Below are 17,856 nucleotides of genomic sequence, written 5' to 3' on the forward strand. Positions count from 1 at the left end.
GGAAATGAATATTAAAAGAGACACTTTTTAAATCCACTGCCTGTTGAGTTTGCAATGATGAAATGTGACCTGTGCTTGGAAATCTCACATGGGAAGAGAAGCACTTTGCTGCAGGATAACCCTCAAATGCTCCACGTTCCAGCCAGCTTGGCCCTGTGGCTCCCAGCTGCTGCAGAGCCTCACTATTAATCAGCCTTGGGATGATTTGTGTTGCTGAGGGACCCCATTCCCAGAGGAACGTTGTTTGGAAGCTGTGCCTGCACATTCCTGGGATCTCCTGCAGTCACCTGCTGTGACCTCTGCAGCTCACGAGTTAGGGCCTTGTCCAGGGGCACTAATCCCAGCTGGCTACTGATCCTGCTGATTCCTAATGGGATTTTCCCATCTTTAGCGTTGAGACAGCTTAATTCCTCCTGCCACAAGGAGGAGAGCTATAAAAAGCCACATGAAGACCGCCAAAGCTGAAGAACCCGATGTTCTGAGCTGATCTCCAGACATTTGATCCTTATGGAAAGGGGAGAGCTGGACTTTGAACCTTCATAGATCCTGGAAGAGACCTTAAACTCTTTCTCATTGTTGTTCCGAGGAACCTGCTCCATTACAGATCTTGGAGGACCTCTTTGGGATAGGGAAACTCCGTCTTAATTTCCTTTTCTGTCTCATTTGGGGCAGATTTGAACCTGGGTTGCTCATTCTGCACTGAGTGCAAACAAAGCTCCTGATCTTTGGGTTCATGAAGTTGAGTTGTGACTGAATGTTCCAACTTCAGAGACACCATGAAGTACCTAAGAATAAAACAAATCAATTTTATCCATCTGAATCTACTGAAAGACCCACCCTTCCACAACTGCTGAGACCACAGCAGGACAGGATTGCAGCTCATGGTATTTATTTAAATAACAGAGGTCATTAAAGTTCTTTGGTTCAGTCCTGAGGGTCCTGAGCTCAGTCTCTGCCACAGAGCCAGGCTGAAGTGGATGGTGCTGGAATAACTCGGGAAAAACGGGGAATATTGAGTGGGAGAAGGGCTGAACATGTGATTAAATGACCTCTTTCCTCCTGTTTCATTTCCACAGGGCTCCCTGCCTTGGTGGTTGCCATTTCTGTGGGATTCACTAAAGCCAAGGGATACGGCACCGTGAACTAGTGAGTAAAGGATTCCTCTTTTTCCTAATGTTTTATCCTCCATCCTTTTTATCAAAACCCAGTCACTGACACACAGGAGGCAGGCTGGGAGCTACATTTCCATGTGCAGAACAATTCCTGCATCCCTGCCTCCTCAATCCATCATCTGACCAAGCTGGATCATGTGTTCCTTAAAAAACAAGTCCAAAGGGACTAATTAGGTTTAACTGCTGTATTTGTGACATCACTTTGATCTGAATACCTTTTACATAGAGCTTTTTAATGTATTTTTTAAGGGGAAAAACGTAGAATATTTAAACTTTAGGATGTTTAAAAATTAAAATCACCTTTTTTTTTTTTTAAATCTGTTTTTTTGCTTGGTTGGTCTCACGTTTTTCAAATAGCTCAGCTCAGTTTTAGGCAGCAGAATGAGCCTGACTTGTGCAAACCAAGGTTTTGACAGCAGCTTGTGTTTGCCTGTTTTCCAAATTCCACGGGTTTTGTCTTTAGGAAGCTTTTATGTGCTCATAAAGGGGAAGGAAAACAGAAAAGAAATAATAGAAGAGGTAAAAAATGCATTAAGGCAAGGCTGGGCTCACTCAGAGCTGAGCATTAATACGACTTTAAATGAAAAAGGAAAAAAGGGAAAATATTTTTTCCCTCTGTTCCAAAAAACCTTAGAAATTTCATGCATAGAGGCAGTTCAAGGATAATATTTTATGTAGCAATAAGTCAGGCTCTTCCTACTACATCCCATCATTTTCCAGAGCCTTCCTGGGCAGGGGTTTGCAGCCCACACGGGCGATGTTTGAGACTGGAGCTGTTGATGTGGCTTCGATCGTCCCACTGAGGAAATGTCATGTGGAACCTGCTGCTCTCCCTCAATTCCCACCACATCCTGCACACCCACGGCCAAATGGTCCAGGGCTTGCATCTTAATTGCAGGGGAGAATTAAAGCAGCACAGCAGCGTTTGCTGTTTGCTTTGTAACCTGAATTCTTGCATGACAGAGGGTTCAGGATCGTGGATTTCTCGAGTACAAATCCATAGATGGAGTTCCTGAAGTCTGTGCTGGCATCAGGAGGCACTGGCTGTCCCACCTTCAGTGGTGTGCCGGTGGAGAGGGACACAGTGGTTGTTGTGTGACTCAGGAGGGGACAAAACACAGCCTGGTTTGCAGAAATATCACTGAGATCCCAAATTAATTCCCTCTGGATTTTCCGTGGGTCAGCTGCTTCTGGCACTTCGCTCCAGGCACATCCACCAGAACAATTCATAATGAACAAGCCTCAGGGAGATGGGAGGGAGGCCCTGGATATTTCTGCTTCTCTTTTTTTCATTTATAGACTGGTGGGAATAGGTACAACAAGCTTTGTGGCTCTGTCAAAAACATTTAAGAGATTTTTTGGACGAGGTAGAGCACAGAAAAGTGCTTGGGCAGGGAAGGGAGGGGCGTGCAGGGAAGCAATCTGTATTTTCTGCCCTGGAGCACTGTGCCAGCATCTCCCACCCTGCAGACTGCAGCCAGGAGGGTGTCAACACATGACAAAACCTGCTGGGCTCCTGCTTCGCTCTCAGGCTGGCACAGGGTGAGGTGGCCAAGAGGCTGGGCTGACTCTGCAGCATTCCCAGGGGTTGTCTGGTCACACCAGCTCTCATCCTTTTGCTGCAAGTCCTCTGGCTCCTTTCAGCCCTAAGGACTCTGTCACTCCTTGTGCCCAAGGGCTGGGTACCAGGGGATGGAAGGGGATCCCGTGCTCTCAGCTCTGCTCTCAGGATTTTTGTCACCAAAATTGATGGGTGGTGGGGCCTTCGTGCCCCTGCCAGTCCAGTTTGATGAGTTTGGTTTCAGTGATCCTCATGAGTCCTTTTTTGGGATATTCCATGGTTCTGTGGTCCCTCCTTTTGCCTCTTTTCCACACTTCTCAATGCGGGGTGAAGCTGGTGAGTCCCACCAAAGTCATGAGAAGAAGAACAGTTCTTCTCAAGCTCAAAGATCCCATCAGACATCCCCAACACTGTCATCCTGTTGTAATTCCACATTTTGGTGCCTTCCAGTACCTAAAAGACACACAAGAAGGCTGGAGAGGGACTTTTTCCAAGGGCAGGTAGTGACAGAACAAGGGAAAATGGCTTTGAGCTGAAGGAAGATAGATTTAGATTGGATATCAGGAAGAAGTTCTTCCCTGTGAGGGTGGTGAAGCCCTGGCACAGTTTGCCCAGAGAAGCTGTGGCTGCCCCTGCATCCCTGGAAATGTCCAAGGCCAGCTTGGACAGGGCTTGGAGCACCCTGGGATAGTGGAAGATGTCCCTGCCCATGGCAGGGGATTGGACAAGATGATCTTTCAGGTCTCTTCCAACCCAAACCATTCCATGATTCTCTGAATTCCTGCTGGAACTGGCTTTACCAAGAGCCAGAGTTAAACAGAGCTCACTTGCACTGAGGGGAGGGGTGCGTTCACGAGCCCTGATGCTGAATAAAATGAAGCATGTCTGTAATGAGAGTTGCATTTACACATTTGTGCATTTTAAAGCACAAAACAAATACTCCTGTGGGTCCAGCCAGGCAGGGCGCCCCGACAGACTGGAGTGCATTCACACTTAGCCCTGTTTTCCTGCTCAGAAAGGATTAAAAGCTCTGTTGCACTCCTGTGTGGGGAGGCCCTTGGTTTCATGTCTTCTCCAGAGCAAAGTCAGCACCTCACAGCAGCAGTTTCAGAGCTGAACTCCAAAACTTGAGGTTTAGCTTGGACAGTGGGAAGAAATTCTTCTCTGTGAGGTTGGGGAGGCCCTGGAATGGAATTCTCAGAGAAGCTGTGGCTGCCCCATCCCTGGAAGTGTCCAAGGCCAGTTTGAACAGGGCTTGGAGCAACCTGGGACAGTGGAAGGTGTCCCTGCCCATGGAACAGGGTAGTGGAACCAGGCGATCTTGAAGGACCTTTCAGCCCAGTTTTGTCTCCAGTGGGCACTCAGGGGGCAGTTGGGCACTGCAGACTTTCAAAGCCCAATATTTCCAGCTTGCAGAAGGAAGGAAAGGCTTTAATCACAGCACATCCCTCCCTGGGAATGAGGGAACAAGAGGTGACAAGATAAACCACAAGGGACTTTTAAAAACCCACATAAACATAAACCACAAAGAGCCTTTTAAAGCATCTTCCAACCCCACAATTTCTGGGTCCCAAGAGCAGTGCATGAGCTCCCGTGGTGGAGGTGGACTCAACCTCAGGGCTTGGATATTTAGGTGAACACTGAATTCAACACTCAACAGCTTTCTTCTCTTTTTTTTGCTCTTTTTTTCACAACTTACAGTGGTAAAAAAAACCCTGATATCCAACTAACAGGACATGGTCAGGAGGGCATTTTGGGGACAGCTACAAGTGTTGGAAGGCATTGCAGAATTAATCTTGGTGTTAAAGATTCTCAGGGTGAGGCTGGTGGAAGGGTCAGGGTGTGAAATGTGTGATGTGTCTTGAGGCTGGCACTGCCAGTCCAGCTGCATCTTCAGGATGTGCCAAAGGTGGCCCAACCACAGTGGAACAAACTCCATCAGGATGTTCAGCCTGGCACCTGAGCAGGATTTCACCCAGTTTGGTCCCGGCTTTTTTACTGTACATGGGATGAAGCTTTTCTCTAGCAGTGGAAACAGCTGAGCAGCAGGACCCGAGTCTGTCCCACCAAGAATTGTCCCATCAAAGGCTTGGCTTTGTCTTCAAGCTCTAATGCAGAGAGATCAGAGCCAGTGGTGAGTTTAGGGAGCTTGCAGTATGTTTGATATTTACCATTTAGCTGGCCAGACTGCCCTGAGTCGAGTTCAGCTTAAAAATTGAAGGTGTGCTTCAGGATTTGGTGTCTGTGTTGCTGTGTGAGTGGGGATTCCCAGCAGCCATTCACTCAACCTTTATTGCTCAGGACACTCCAACAAGGGCATTTTTTCCTTTCTCTTGTCTGAACTGCGTTTGGAAGTACATTTTGCTGTTGAGTGGAGCATGCTGGGGCAGGGTAAAGGCTGCACTTCCAATCTCAAAGAAAGTCTGAGGGGTACCAGAGGTCTAAAGGACCTGCCACTGATCGCCTCCTTAGATTAGGCTGAGTGCCTGAGTAATAACTCTGCTTTTAGCTGCTGCTCCAGGGACTGCCTCTGGACCTCTAAAGCTTCACAAACAACCTCCTAAAGCTTGAAGTGAATAATTGAGGTTGTGCCACTGGCGCTGGGAGCTCACATCCTCCCCCACAGGAGAGCCCATCAAAAGTTTTTGGAGAGCACAGCCTGCACACAGCGAATTTCTCAGGGTCCTGGAGTGTCACTGCGTCAGGGCTTTGGTGACCCACAGGTGTCTCAGCAGCTTCTGGGTTAATCTCTGGATAAACACTGGTGGGCCAGCCCCGATTCCTGGCTGTAAGCTCAGTTTTACAGAATGTTCTGTTGGTGCTGCCCAGTTTTAAGCAGGATTGAGGTGAGAGCTGCTGCTGGCAGGGCTGGACAGTGTGGAAAAGGGCTCAGTGGAAGCCAGCCCTCCCCAGGACCAGAACAAAAGCCACCACCTCCCATCTGTGCCGTGGCAGAGTCACAAAAAGATCAGATGGCTTGCAAAAAGGGTTTTTACTGTGCTGAACACAAGAGCTGCTGTCAGTCGAGGAAACGCTGCCTAGGAATTGTTAAACAATTCACATCCTCCCTTCCAGTGATAATTTTATTTAAAAAATCACTGAAGAGGTCCTTTGGAAAGTACAAGGGAACCTCTTAGCAAAATGCAAATATTTCTGTGCCTCGTAGGCACGAGGCTAAAAGCATCTCCACTAGGCTGGGGTTTGCTGTCAGTTCTGTCTCTTGGATATCCCTTTACCCTTTCCTTTCCCTTGCTGGCACCGCTGACAGCCTGGGAAATGCTTTGATGAAGTGCTGTGGCAGGGAGGCCAGGCAGTCAGAAGGGATCAGGGCCGGTGATGTGTGATCTCACCTTCACAATTCCCGCTGCTCCCGGGGGAGCAGGGGCTGCCAGGGACCCCACAGGAGCGAGAACCCTCTGTGCACCAAGTCCTCGTCACTAATTGCAGCGCAGGACTGTCACATTCCTTCCTCTGAGCCATCAGCTGGAAGAGACACTGAGAAAAAACACCTGAAAGATGAGGATGAGAGCGTTGGATAAAAAGGTTTGGACAAGGACTGGGATTTGGCAGCCATCCTCTTGCATTTAGGGAGACCTCCAGTCATTACAGAGCTCCAAAGCTTCGTTTTTACTCCCTCCCTCCTCAGCTGATTATTCATTTTATCATTACAGCTGCTCAGACAGCTTGTGACAGAGCAACTTGCTATCAGGAAGAAATCAGAATTGATTAAGTTAGCACATTACAGGTTTAATGTAGACATAAACAAGATTCAGACCTTGGAGAAAACCAGAATATCCTACTTTTAATTCTCAGTTTGAAATACTTCCCTTTTTCGGGGTGCCTTTTCAGAAATGTTCCTTGTTTTTTGGGGTGAAAAAGAAATTAACGTTTTAAAATTAAAAAACTAAAAATTTTAAATTTAATTAATTAAATGTAAAATTTAATTTAAAATTAACTGAGATTTAATTTAAAAAAAAATAAAAAATAAATATGAGGCTGATCAACAAAGCTAAAACGTTTCCAGGAAGACTTTGTTTTGTTTCCTGGGAGCATCAGTTTGCTCCTGATGCAGGATGAGAGCATCTTGCTGAGGGCACAGCAGGCGAATTACTGCAGGGTGAGCTGAGTTAAGAGCTTGGAGAAAGTTCCCTCTCCATTGTGGTTTTCTGCTCTTCTCCTGTGGTGAGTGCACGGTCATTTTCTGCTGAAACAGGATTACTCCATCCCACATTTTCTCCAGGGTTCTGCCCTGTTAAAGCGTGCAGACTTTCCCAGGGGCTGCTGACGTGGTGTAAATTCCCATCCTCTCCTGCCCTGGAGCACTTAATTTGTGTGTCCATGCCCTGAACTGCTGAATTCCCCACAAAAAATGGAGAAAAATAAAAAATAATAAAAAAAAATTTAAAAAATAAACAAAAAAGGGAATTTCATCTCCAGTGCTGCTGGGGATGTTCGTGGCTGTCGCAGGGCCTCAGGATTTTTTGGTCCAACCACCTGCTCAGGCAGGGTCACCTGGAGGTGGCTGCCCCAGGGCTGTGCCCAGGTGGCTTTTGAGTGTCTCCAAGGATGGAGATTTCATGGGTGCTCTGCTCATCCTTTCACAGGGGAAAAAAAATTGTTTCCTTCCTGACTTCACAGTCAAACCTGAAAAATAATCAGAGAATGGTTTGGGTTGGAAGGGACCCTGCCATGGGCAGGGACACCTCCCACTATCCCAGGCTGCTCCAAGCCCTGTCCAACCTGGCCTTGGGCACTTCCACAACCAGGAGCTCTCCAGTGAGAGCTCCCTCAGTTTGAGAAGGCAGCAGGCGTTTCAGGAGCCCAAATTCCACATCTGGTCAGTGCAGAAGGGAAATGTCCTATGTGGTGTGAGGGAAAAGGAACAAACTGATCTCCAGAAGAGGCACCACACACCTCACATTCAGCTCATTCCATAAGAAATTCCACTCAGGGAATGCTGTGAATTCCCACCTTGCTGCTGTGTTGTTAAATTTCCCCATGGAGGCAATCTCAAAGGGAGGGAAGGAATGTCCTGCACCCCTGGAAGACACAGGGGTCAGCAAATGAACAGGGGACAATTTCCACTCTTTCTCCCACGTAAGTAGGACAAGAGCATCATCTTGCCAGCAAAATGCTGCAGCTGCTTCCAGGACCTGGTCTGAAACAGAGCAGTCTCCTTAATTTTGCATGAATTCCCCTGTCAAATGCCATCCTGCGGGCAGGTCCCCAGGCAGAGGAGCCTTTATGCAAGTTCTGGAGAAAGGAGAAGCAAAACTTGCTTGATTTAAAGTCTGAGATTTTTTTTTTTTATTATTATTTTTTGCCATGGGGTGTCACCTCCCAGGCTGAGCTCTGCAGGCAAAGGGAAGAAGCCAGCATGTGCCTGCTGGGGACATTTGCCACTGGGTGACTTTATCTTCTCTCTTCATTTTCCAGCTGCTGGCTGTCATTGGAGGGAGGACTCCTCTATGCCTTCGTGGGACCGGCGGCTGCTGTCGTTTTGGTATTTAAGCTTGTCTGAAAGATCTTTGATTTTTTATTTTTTCTCCTCTGTATCTTACACCAATTCCCTTGTTCTTTCAACCCAAGAATGCCCCTCTTTATTCCCACTTGTGTTTTGAAGAGCTTCCTCCTTCAGGAATAGCGAGCAAAGCCAACAATTTGGGATAGGGTGGATTCTGAAATACAATATGCCTCAGCTCTCAGCCTTCCACCTCTGTCCTCACTGGAGCCCCCTAACATCTGATTAATGTTTTACCTTGGTTTTGCTCTGTCTGGGTGGAAGTGCAGGAAGATGGTGGAAAACTCTGACACTGACTCCTTCAGAAATTGCTGTTCCTGGTGGTTTTCAGACCAGGCTGTGCCCTCACAGCCAGCTTTTATTCCTGGTCCATCCCAGGCCAGTGCATGTGAGCAGATTTCCTTGTTTGCAGGTGAAACTGAAATCTTCAAATCGGTGCTGGGGGGGTCCCTAATGACCCTAAAAATTTCATGTTTGCTTTGAATTCAAAGAGATGGCAGGGTTAAAGTGGTCATTCCCAAACACCAGCTCCTTCATGAGGAGTCTGTTCATCTGTCCCATCACCCCTGGCTTCAACACAGCCCCAACACCAACCTTGGCCAGACATTATTTGAGTTTAAGGTGTCACTCGAGGTGACATTCCTTCCCTGCTGCTGAAGCCATGAGAAACCTCAGGGCTGAAAGAATCTGAGAACTGCTGTTCCTCCAGGAAATCCCTCCTGCAGCAGTTTCCCATGGGTTTAAAGCCACATTTGAGCCCCCACATCTTTCTGCAGTTTCTCTCCAGCCCACTGTTTTATCCAGTGGAGGAGCTTCATGCCCTCTGAGGCTCCAGAGCCCTGGAGAGTCCTGCAGGAATGGGGTTGTTGACACTCACAATTCCTTTTTCAGTTCAGGCTTTTGTTCTGTGCAGTGCCTGGGGGATGAAATGCCCCGCAGCAGGAGCTTACAGGAGAATAACTCCACAAAAGCTCGGGCTGCCTCTATTCTCAGCGCTGTCACTGCACATCAAACCACCTTGGTGCCATCGTTTCATCACGGTGACAAAGAGAAAAGCCAGCAGTGGCCCCTCCTCTGCAAGAAATCAAAACTGGTTTGAGTTGAGGTCTTTCATGCGGGGTTGTGACACAGTGATTCGGAGGGAGGAAGCTTTGGTAGTGCCCAGAGTCACTCTGCTGCCTCAAACCACCTCGCTTTTGTTGTGCCAGCAGCAAGGGAAGCGATCTTTCTCTTTTTCGTTCGCACTTTCAAAGTGTGAGGAAAACACAGGAGCCTGCTTCTGTTTGCCAGCTCAGTTTTCCCTCACCAAAAGGCTGAGGAAATGAGATGTCCTCTCAGGGGGGTCAGCACATGCAAATGGTGGTTCCTGCAGCTGGTATTTGGAAGTGGTGAATCGTTTCTGGGGGTGTCCAGCCCTGATCACCACCAAGAGAGAGGCCACACACCTCATTTAGACTCCCTGACTCACTCCTGGCCAAAGGGACAAATGAATATTGCCCTGGTAAAGACACCAAAGAGCTTGGGGAAGGAGAAGCATGAAAAGCCTTTTTCTAAATGGGAACCTGCAAACAGGTGAGCTCAAAAAGTTGATAATACTCCGAAGGTGGTTGGCCTGCAGCTTCAGCAATGTTCATAACTCAGGCCACTGACACCGAACAGCTGCAGGTTTTGAGGATAAAGGTTTGACCTTTATTCTTAAAAATCCTGATCTACCTTAAGCACAGAGCTGTTGGAAGCAGTTCTGCTCGCCCAGCTCACGTGGAGCAGCCTGGTGATGGTTGAGGCTGAAGGCAGGGGGAGGCTCGTGGAATGAAATCAGGACAGGCTCATCAGTGGTCAGGTGGTGGTTGTCTCCAGGAACCTCTGACTTGAGGCTTTGCTCCTGGATGTTATCTCAGAGACAATGGAGTAAAGCTGCTCTGCACATTCCTGGATAACCATCCGTCTTGTATCCCTGATTTCCTTCCTAAGAAGTGGATCGAGGATCAGAGCAGGATGCTGATCATGGTGATCAGTGTACTGGATTGATTGATTGATTGATTGATTGACTGATTAAAACCAGTGCAGAACTGCTGTTTATTGTCTCCCCTGCTCCTTAGGAATGAGGATGCACACTTTGGCCAGGAGTGATCCAGCCACACTTCAGCCCCACCTTTCCTCCGTCCTGGCTGCACCTTAAGGAAAAGCCTTTCTTGCACTCATCAGCTCCTCCACAGTGAGGGATCAGTGATTTCAAAGTGCTCCCTCTCTTTCCAGGCTCATAACCAGGCTTTGATTTCCTGCTGATCCTTGGCAGTGTGACTGTGCTTGCCTTGCCAGCGCTATTTCTCTAAATCAACACCATGGTGAACTCTAGAAATGGTCTCAGCTGCCCACTGACCCAGCAGCTGATGCAAACAAAAATAATCACAATTTTCGAGATTTTCCATGGATCCCCAGCTGTGGGCTTCACATCAGTGAGCTGGTGGAAGCAGCAGAAAGAGACTGATGGTTGTTTTAAAGGATGATTTAGGCAATTAGAGGTTTGATTCTTTCCTTTGGGTCAGGCTCCTCCTAGGATCTCTTAAACTCACCAACACATAAAGTCACGTGAATTTATCTCTGAATTTGGCCTTGAAACGTTTCCCTGCAAGCCCCACATGCAAAACAGCATCAACCACAAGTTTCTACCACCAGCAGCTGTTCCACTGACAGCAAAACCAGGAGAATGTCACCTTTTTCCACCATCAGTACCGTGCCTCCACGCCGGGGCTGGGGCTGGTGTGTCACTAACATGTTGAGGAGGTGCAGATGGGGTTTGTAAAGCAGATGCAGCTGGCAGCAGTGGATGCAGTTGGGAAGGCACAGGAAGGAGTTTGGGGTCACTCTGCAGGATCTCAGCTCTTCCCAGCCCTTATTTCACTGTGGATTTTTGTATCTGATGGACACAGACATCCCTGCTCTCACCCTGAGGAAAACAGACTGCATGGAATTGTACTGCACACTGATTTTTGGGGGGAATTCTCTCTGCTGTGCCATCTGCAGTATCTCCCAAGACATCCCACCAGAGCAGATGATGTTTCCACTTGCTCCAGTGCCCTTCCACCTCTTATTTTGAGAGCAGCAGTGCTGATTCACCAGGAAGGGACTGTGACACGTTGTCTGTGTTCTCTTAATGCTGCTGCTGGGGCAGTGCTGACTCCAGAAGTTTCTTTGGGAAGCAGCCAATGTCAACCCACTTCTCTGTACTGCCCACAATCATTTGGATTAGCCCAAAAAATTGTTGCCATGACTGGAGTTTTCCTTGCTGGACCTCAAGCAATGCTGGGGTTCAAACAGCTCTGCAACAATCTGAGAAATTCCCAGTCTCTCCTGCTTCATGGAGACCTGATTGAGGGTTGGACTTGATGATCTGGGGGGTCTTTTCCAATCTTTTTGATTCTCCAACCTCTTTGATCTGCTGCCAGCTGCATTCTGCTGTCCTGGACTCTGATGCACGGCCAGGGGAGGTGGGACAGGCGGGGACACGAGGGGTGGTGGCCTGCAGAGGTGGGACCTGGATTTGGGAGGAAACCCTTCTGTGTTACCGAGTTTGACCTGACCAGCTTGAGAACAAAACTTGTGTGTTGTTTCTCTTTTGACAGGTGAACATGGTTATTGGCATTCTGGTTTTTAACAAACTTGTATCCAAAGATGGAATAACAGATAAGAAACTGAAGGAACGGGCAGGGTATGCCTTATCAATACATCTAAGTAAAGAGTGAAAATAAAACCCAAAAATACCCAAGGTTGTGATCAATAACCAGGCAGCGGATGCAAACAAAAAGCAGGAACAGATTTAAACAAAATGAATGGAAAAAAAAAACTTGATTTAATGTTTTTTCCCTGTCATTCAGTGCAGCAGGACACAAAAATCCAAGAAGCAGCCCTGTGTTGCTGTGGAGGAAGGATAAAAGTTCATCTCTTTGTTAAAATGGCTTCAGGCCAGGCTGATGCATCCTCCCAGAAATGAGGGAGAGCAAAGTGGTCACTAACTCCTAGAGACAGCAGAGAGACTCAGAACTGCTGAGTATGGCACGGGCTGGGTGACAGGGGGGTCGTGTCTGAAGGCTGGCAGGTGTCTCAGAGGTGTCTCAGGGACAGCAGAGGTGTGTGATGGAAGGGAATGGGTCCTGGAGGTCTGGCAGAGAGCAGAGCAGCAGATGGATGCAGTAACACAGGTGAGTTCAGAACCTCTGCTGCGAGAGAAAATTCTGCTGCTCCCTGAGGTTCTTTATCTTCTCCACAGTCTCCATCCCTCAGTCCAGAGGATTTGTGTTACCTGGTTTCCTTTGGAGTGTAAATTCAAGAGCTGACTCCACGTTTCTCCCTACCCTGGTGTCTCCCAGGGGTTTGGCTGGGGCAGCAGCTCCCAGGCAGGGCTCTCTCTTGGGTTACTCCCAAAATTTTGTCAGTGGCTGTTTTTCCATTGCCAACACCCCCAGCAGGATGAGAGCCCCTCTCCATTTCTAGGAACAAGCCTGCAGCCTGCTCTGATTTTATCCTTGAGCCGTGCTGTGCTCTGAGCAAGGGACAGAAATGGCAGGCTGACACTCTGGCTCTCATCAGATGCCCAGATCAGCCTGGCTGATGTTATTTTCCTCTGCCTTCCTTGGCTTGTTGTTGCAGTCAGAGGAGCTCTGTCCTTTACCTGCTGCTGGGAAAGGCAGGGATCTCTGCTCCCAGTTGTTCACTGCAGGAATTTGATTTATCACTGTGGGTAACAGCTGCGTTCTGGAAGGAGGAAGTTGTTTACAAAGAGATGAGGAGAGCAAGAGCTCGTTCTGGTACCTCTGCACGGAGGCAGAGTTTGAAACATTTGGAGTCCAGTGGAGAAAGCACAGGATACATGGATATATCCTGTCTGTAAAAGTGGAGGGAGAAAGGGTCTCCACTGAGTGTCAGAGGGCAGGGGTGGATATTGTGGGTGAGGTTCAGTGTTCCTGACACTGCACTATGGACCAGCTGGGGTGAAAGTGGTTTTTAATGGAGTGGTGGAGGCAAAACACAGGGTAGAGGCAAATTCTTATCCAGCACCTCAAATCCCATGTTCAGTTTGGGCCACTCACTCCAGGAAAGACCTTGAGGGGCTGGAGGGTGTCCAGAGAAGGGAACAGAGCTGGGGAAGGGTCTGGAACACCAGGAGCTGCTGAGGCATCTGGGGAGGCTCAGCCTGGAGAAAAGGAGGCTCAGGTGAGACCTCATCACTCTCTGCAGCTCCCTGAAATAGGGAGTGGTGTGGTGAGGTGAGGGCCGGAATCCGCTCCCAGGACAAAGGGAAATGGCCTCAAGCTGCACCAGGGGAGGTCCAGGTTGGATAATTGGAAGAATTTCATCCCTGAAAGGATGACCAGGCTTTGGAACAGGCTGCCTGGGGACATGGTGCAGTCACCATCCCTGGAAATGCTCCAAAAACAAGCGGACCTGGCACTTTGTGATGGAGTTTAGTGGCCATGGAAGGGTTTGGTCAAAGGTTGGACTCGATCTTGGAGTTCTTTACCAACTTTAACGATTTTGGAAGAAATGCCAGGGACCTGTTTAAACTCGTGGTTTATCAGCAGTGTTGACATGGCCAAGCCTTGGGGTCTCTGGGTGCAGCAAAGGGGAATTTTGGTGCCTGGGCAGTGCCACGGCCATAAAACAAGAGGAAATTTGGATGATCAGAGATAACAGCTGCTGCTGGGTTGAAAAATACGCAAAGAAGTGACCTTGGTGCATTGCTTTGAGCAGGTGCTAACGAGCAAGTGCTTCATTCTGGCTGATGCCTTCTTGACAAAGAGAGAACTCAGGAAAACACCCAGGCTGCGAGGCAGGGTCTGGAGCAGGGTAATTGCACTTGAAAGTCAGTGCTGCAATAAATGGTTTATTGGATTAGCAAAGCAGAGAGTTTCTGCCTCTCAGTCCCTCCCTCCCTAATCCAAGCTGCACACGGAGTGACCTTATTTAATACACAGCAGCTGGTTATTGATCACACTCAGAGCTGGGCTTTAAAAACAAAACCTGCGAGGCAACAGAACAAACAACAAACAAACAAACAAAAAGTCATTTTTCTGATGTTCTTTGTTTTTTTTCTTTCTTTTCTCTTTTTTCCCCCCCTTCTTTCGTGTCCGTGTGTGTGTGTGCAGCACTTTTAAGCCTTCTCTGTGCTCAATGGTTTTGTTCTCCCTTCCCAAGTGCCCCTGCTGAGAGTGTGGGAGCACTTTTGAGAGCCCTGGTGCCCCTTTCCCTTTAGTTCTCTGCTTCTGGCCTGGGCTTGGGAACCGTGTTGGAAGGTAGATCTGAAGAAAATCAGAACGAGTAACGGCCTTGGAGGTGTTTGGACCTGAGGAGATGGTCTAAAGAAACGTTGTGTTTCCTTTAGCAGAGGCAAGAAGTATGGTTCAGTGTTGTAAAAACAATTTTTTAAAAGGGTGAAAAAGAAAAAATATCCCTAAAAGTTGAGGGAAAAAAAGAGCTGTTGGATATTAAGAGGAGCCCAGCACACACTCCACAGATTGGTTGTCACAAATTCACCAGTGCCAACAGTTCTCATGAAATAATACCTGAGACACAAGAATTCTGCCCTGTACTTAGCAGTGGAAATAGCTGTGATTATTGTTGTCACATCTGTCAGAAAATGCAGACTTTCTAATGGCAGTGATTTTATAGGTGGATCACAAAGCCAGGCTGTAGAGAAGGGGGTGTGAATACCTGGAGAGCTGGAGAATGGCCACAGCTGCCCCAAAACCTGTCTGGGAATGGAGAAAACCATCCCAGTCTCTGTTGGTGGCCAACTCCACCACCAATGTTTGAGCTCTCCTGAAGGGATTGCTACAAAAAAATGAATGTTTTAATGTCAGGAGCCTCTAAAATGAGTTTTAAATGTATTCAGCCAGCGTTTATTCCAGAAGCATTTGTGTGCTCACACAGGCAGGGAGGAAGAATGAGACCATAAGGGATTTTCACCAGGGCTAATTTAGGCTGAGTTTAATTTCTCTGGGTTTCCTCTGCCACTCCTGGGGAGAGAGAGGAGCTTCATCCCCACTTAGAGAACCTCTTCTTTTATCTCTGCTGATCACAGACACCACCCAAGAAGAGTTTGGCCCAAAGCCTTGTGTGAAATAATCTCTGTGCAAGTGCCCTGCTGGGGTGGAACAGAGCTGGGTGGCCAGAGCACAGGGAGGAGAGAGTGACTAGGAAGGTAATAACTCCACTAAGACAGGAAGGGATTGGGATTGCCCTTCCTCTGGGAATGGTTCCTGTTGGAAGCAGCGTTCCTGCTCTTTGGGCTGTGGATGGTGGAAAGTGCTGCTCAATAAAAGGCAGCAAACAGTGAACAGCCCAGATGAGCCCATCAGCTGTTTGTGGATGTTTAGGAAGAAGCAGAAAAAGCTAAATTAAATGAAGGCATTATTCACTGTGATTATTTAATTAGCTGCCCTTTCATATGAACAGGCACCAATCTAAACCTGCTACGGAAATTCAATATATTAACAACCTCATGCCCCCAACCAGAAGGAACTAGGAGATAAATGTACCCACATCTGTGCCCACTGCTTGCAACTTTCTGCATAAACACACCCAGCAGCAGCTACAGTTGTGTGTTTACAGTGGTCTTTTGGCCAGTTCTTTGTGATTCAGTGTCATTCATGTTTTTTCTGGTACAGTTTCCCATCAAATTCCTCAAGTCAATCTACTTTTTTTCTTTTTGCTGCCTATCTCTGCCTCTCTCTGTCTCTCTGCTTATCTGTTCTTTGTGGCTTATAGATTTGGGGATAAGCTGTAATTTTTTTTTTTTTTAAGGGTCGTGCACCTAATGCCTCTCCAGACCCACTTTATATTTGGTTCAGCCATTGTCCTCACAGGATTTACACCATCCTTCCTGGAAGATATTTATCTGTGGACACAGGAGCTGATTTCCTCTGTGTCTAAAAGCTTCTGTGGGATGCCTTAGTCATTATTCTGGACGGGAACGATGACTTATGTCGCTGTAATTAATGAAAAGACCAATCAATAGCCACTTGAAAGGGAGCCATGGGCCCACTGCTGCTGCTGTGTTGGTGCTCACCAGGATGTCTTTTTGCAGTGAGACTGAACAGAGAGCCACCAAAGCTAAGAAATGCTCTGTGGAGTCGCCTGATCTCTCTCCCAGGCAGGGCAGGGCCGTCAAATCCCTCCTGGTTGGGGCAAACCTCCCTCAGCAGTGTCCCCACCACACCCCAGGGATGACATTCCTGCTGGCTCTGGCAGTGGTTTCATGTCTTCTCTGGTGCCAGGCACAGCAGGGAGGTCTGGGGGATGTTTTGCAGACTCCTTCCCGTTTTCCAAGCCAGATCTGACGTGGCTGTGGATCTGTGCAGACCAGGGAGAGCACACAACCACTAAATTCTGGGAAGAAATGGGGCCAGTGCCAAGCTAATGTGGCTTCTGGGCTCCTAAAGAGCTGAACTGGGGGGGTTTCCCACACTACAGCTGCTAAAAATCCAAGGATGTGCTCTAGCAGATCCCCTCATACCAACAGCCCTCAGTGGGCTGTTTCTGTGGTTGGTCCCATCCAGAAAAAGCAGGATCAGCAGGTGGGAATAATTGTCAGGATCCATCCCAAAGATGTTTTCAGCTCCAGAACGGGATCTGAGAGAAGGAATATCTCAGAGGCAGTTGGGTTCCTTTCAGGGCAGGTTGGGGGTCTGAGGAAACACCCAAGCTCAGGATTAACTTTGGGACATAAAAGAGTCCCATCCTTCATCAGGGATGAAGCAACCAAAGAGTGGCCTCTGTCCTGGTCTCACCAGCTCCCAGTCAGAGAAAACAAGTGACTTATCCCTGGCATTGCTTTAGGACAGAAGATAAGCAGGCACAGCCCCCACAGCCCTACTTCTTGCCTTCTACTGCACAACCCTGCCACCTTTTTTGTTTTGGAGCAAAAAGGCCAGGAGGGAAAAGAGCAATTTCTCAAAAAAAAACCAAAAAAAAAACCAAAAAAAACCCCACAAAACCACAAACAAAAAAAGGACCCCTAATGAACAAAAAAAAACCCTAAAAAAAAACCCAAACAAAAAAAAAAAAAAAACAACACAAACCAAACAAAAAAAACCATGCAAAAAGAAGGAGGTGGAGACTGGGAGAGCAGTGCTGGTCTCTCATCCGTGGGTGCCAGAGAGGGACACCCCAAATCTGGCAAGACTTTCACCAACACAGTTCCACCCTCTCCAGCAGCACCAACAAGTCTCTGAGTTGTCCATTTCCCCCCATTCCCTGCATCTGGAGTGGTACAGATGAGACTTCTAATTCCTGCTTGTCTTTCATTTCCCTTCCCAAACTGGGTATGGTTGGTTGGTTCCCTTTTCTCCTTCCTTTCTTTTTGGCTTCTCTTTCCCTTTCCTTTCGACGTTTGTGCTCATGAGCGAAGTGTTTTGTTTTGTTTCAGTCTTTTGGTTTTAATTGCAGTCAGATGGCAGTGCCCCTTTACGGCATGACGCTCAAATGTTCCAAGTGTGGAGTAGTTTCTTCTGCTGAAGTTTCGGCCACAGCCACCAGTAACGCCATGTTAGTTCCTCTAATTTCAACTTCTTTTCTTTCTTTCTTTTTCTTCCTTCCTTCTTTCC

At 47.8% G+C, this 17,856-nt stretch overlaps 1 protein-coding gene across 10 annotated transcripts in view; it reads left to right on the forward strand.

The window, feature by feature from the left end:
- Positions 1-17,856, forward strand: part of ADGRB1 (adhesion G protein-coupled receptor B1) — a 280,813-nt gene that overhangs the window by 228,587 nt on the left and 34,370 nt on the right. For 8 of the 10 annotated variants that reach the window (XM_015617986.3, XM_015617989.3, XM_015617990.3 and 5 more), the window contains 4 exons: positions 1,077-1,146; positions 8,170-8,236; positions 11,878-11,963; positions 17,699-17,797. In XM_015617986.3, the coding sequence (XP_015473472.1) occupies positions 1,077-1,146; positions 8,170-8,236; positions 11,878-11,963; positions 17,699-17,797 (322 nt within the window). The remainder of the gene's footprint in view (positions 1-1,076; positions 1,147-8,169; positions 8,237-11,877; positions 11,964-17,698; positions 17,798-17,856) is intronic. The other 2 variants (XM_015617992.2, XM_015617994.3) reach the window with 1 other exon arrangement.

Source organism: Parus major, chromosome 2 (genome assembly GCF_001522545.3).
Source record: "Parus major isolate Abel chromosome 2, Parus_major1.1, whole genome shotgun sequence".
NCBI lineage: Eukaryota > Metazoa > Chordata > Aves > Passeriformes > Paridae > Parus > Parus major.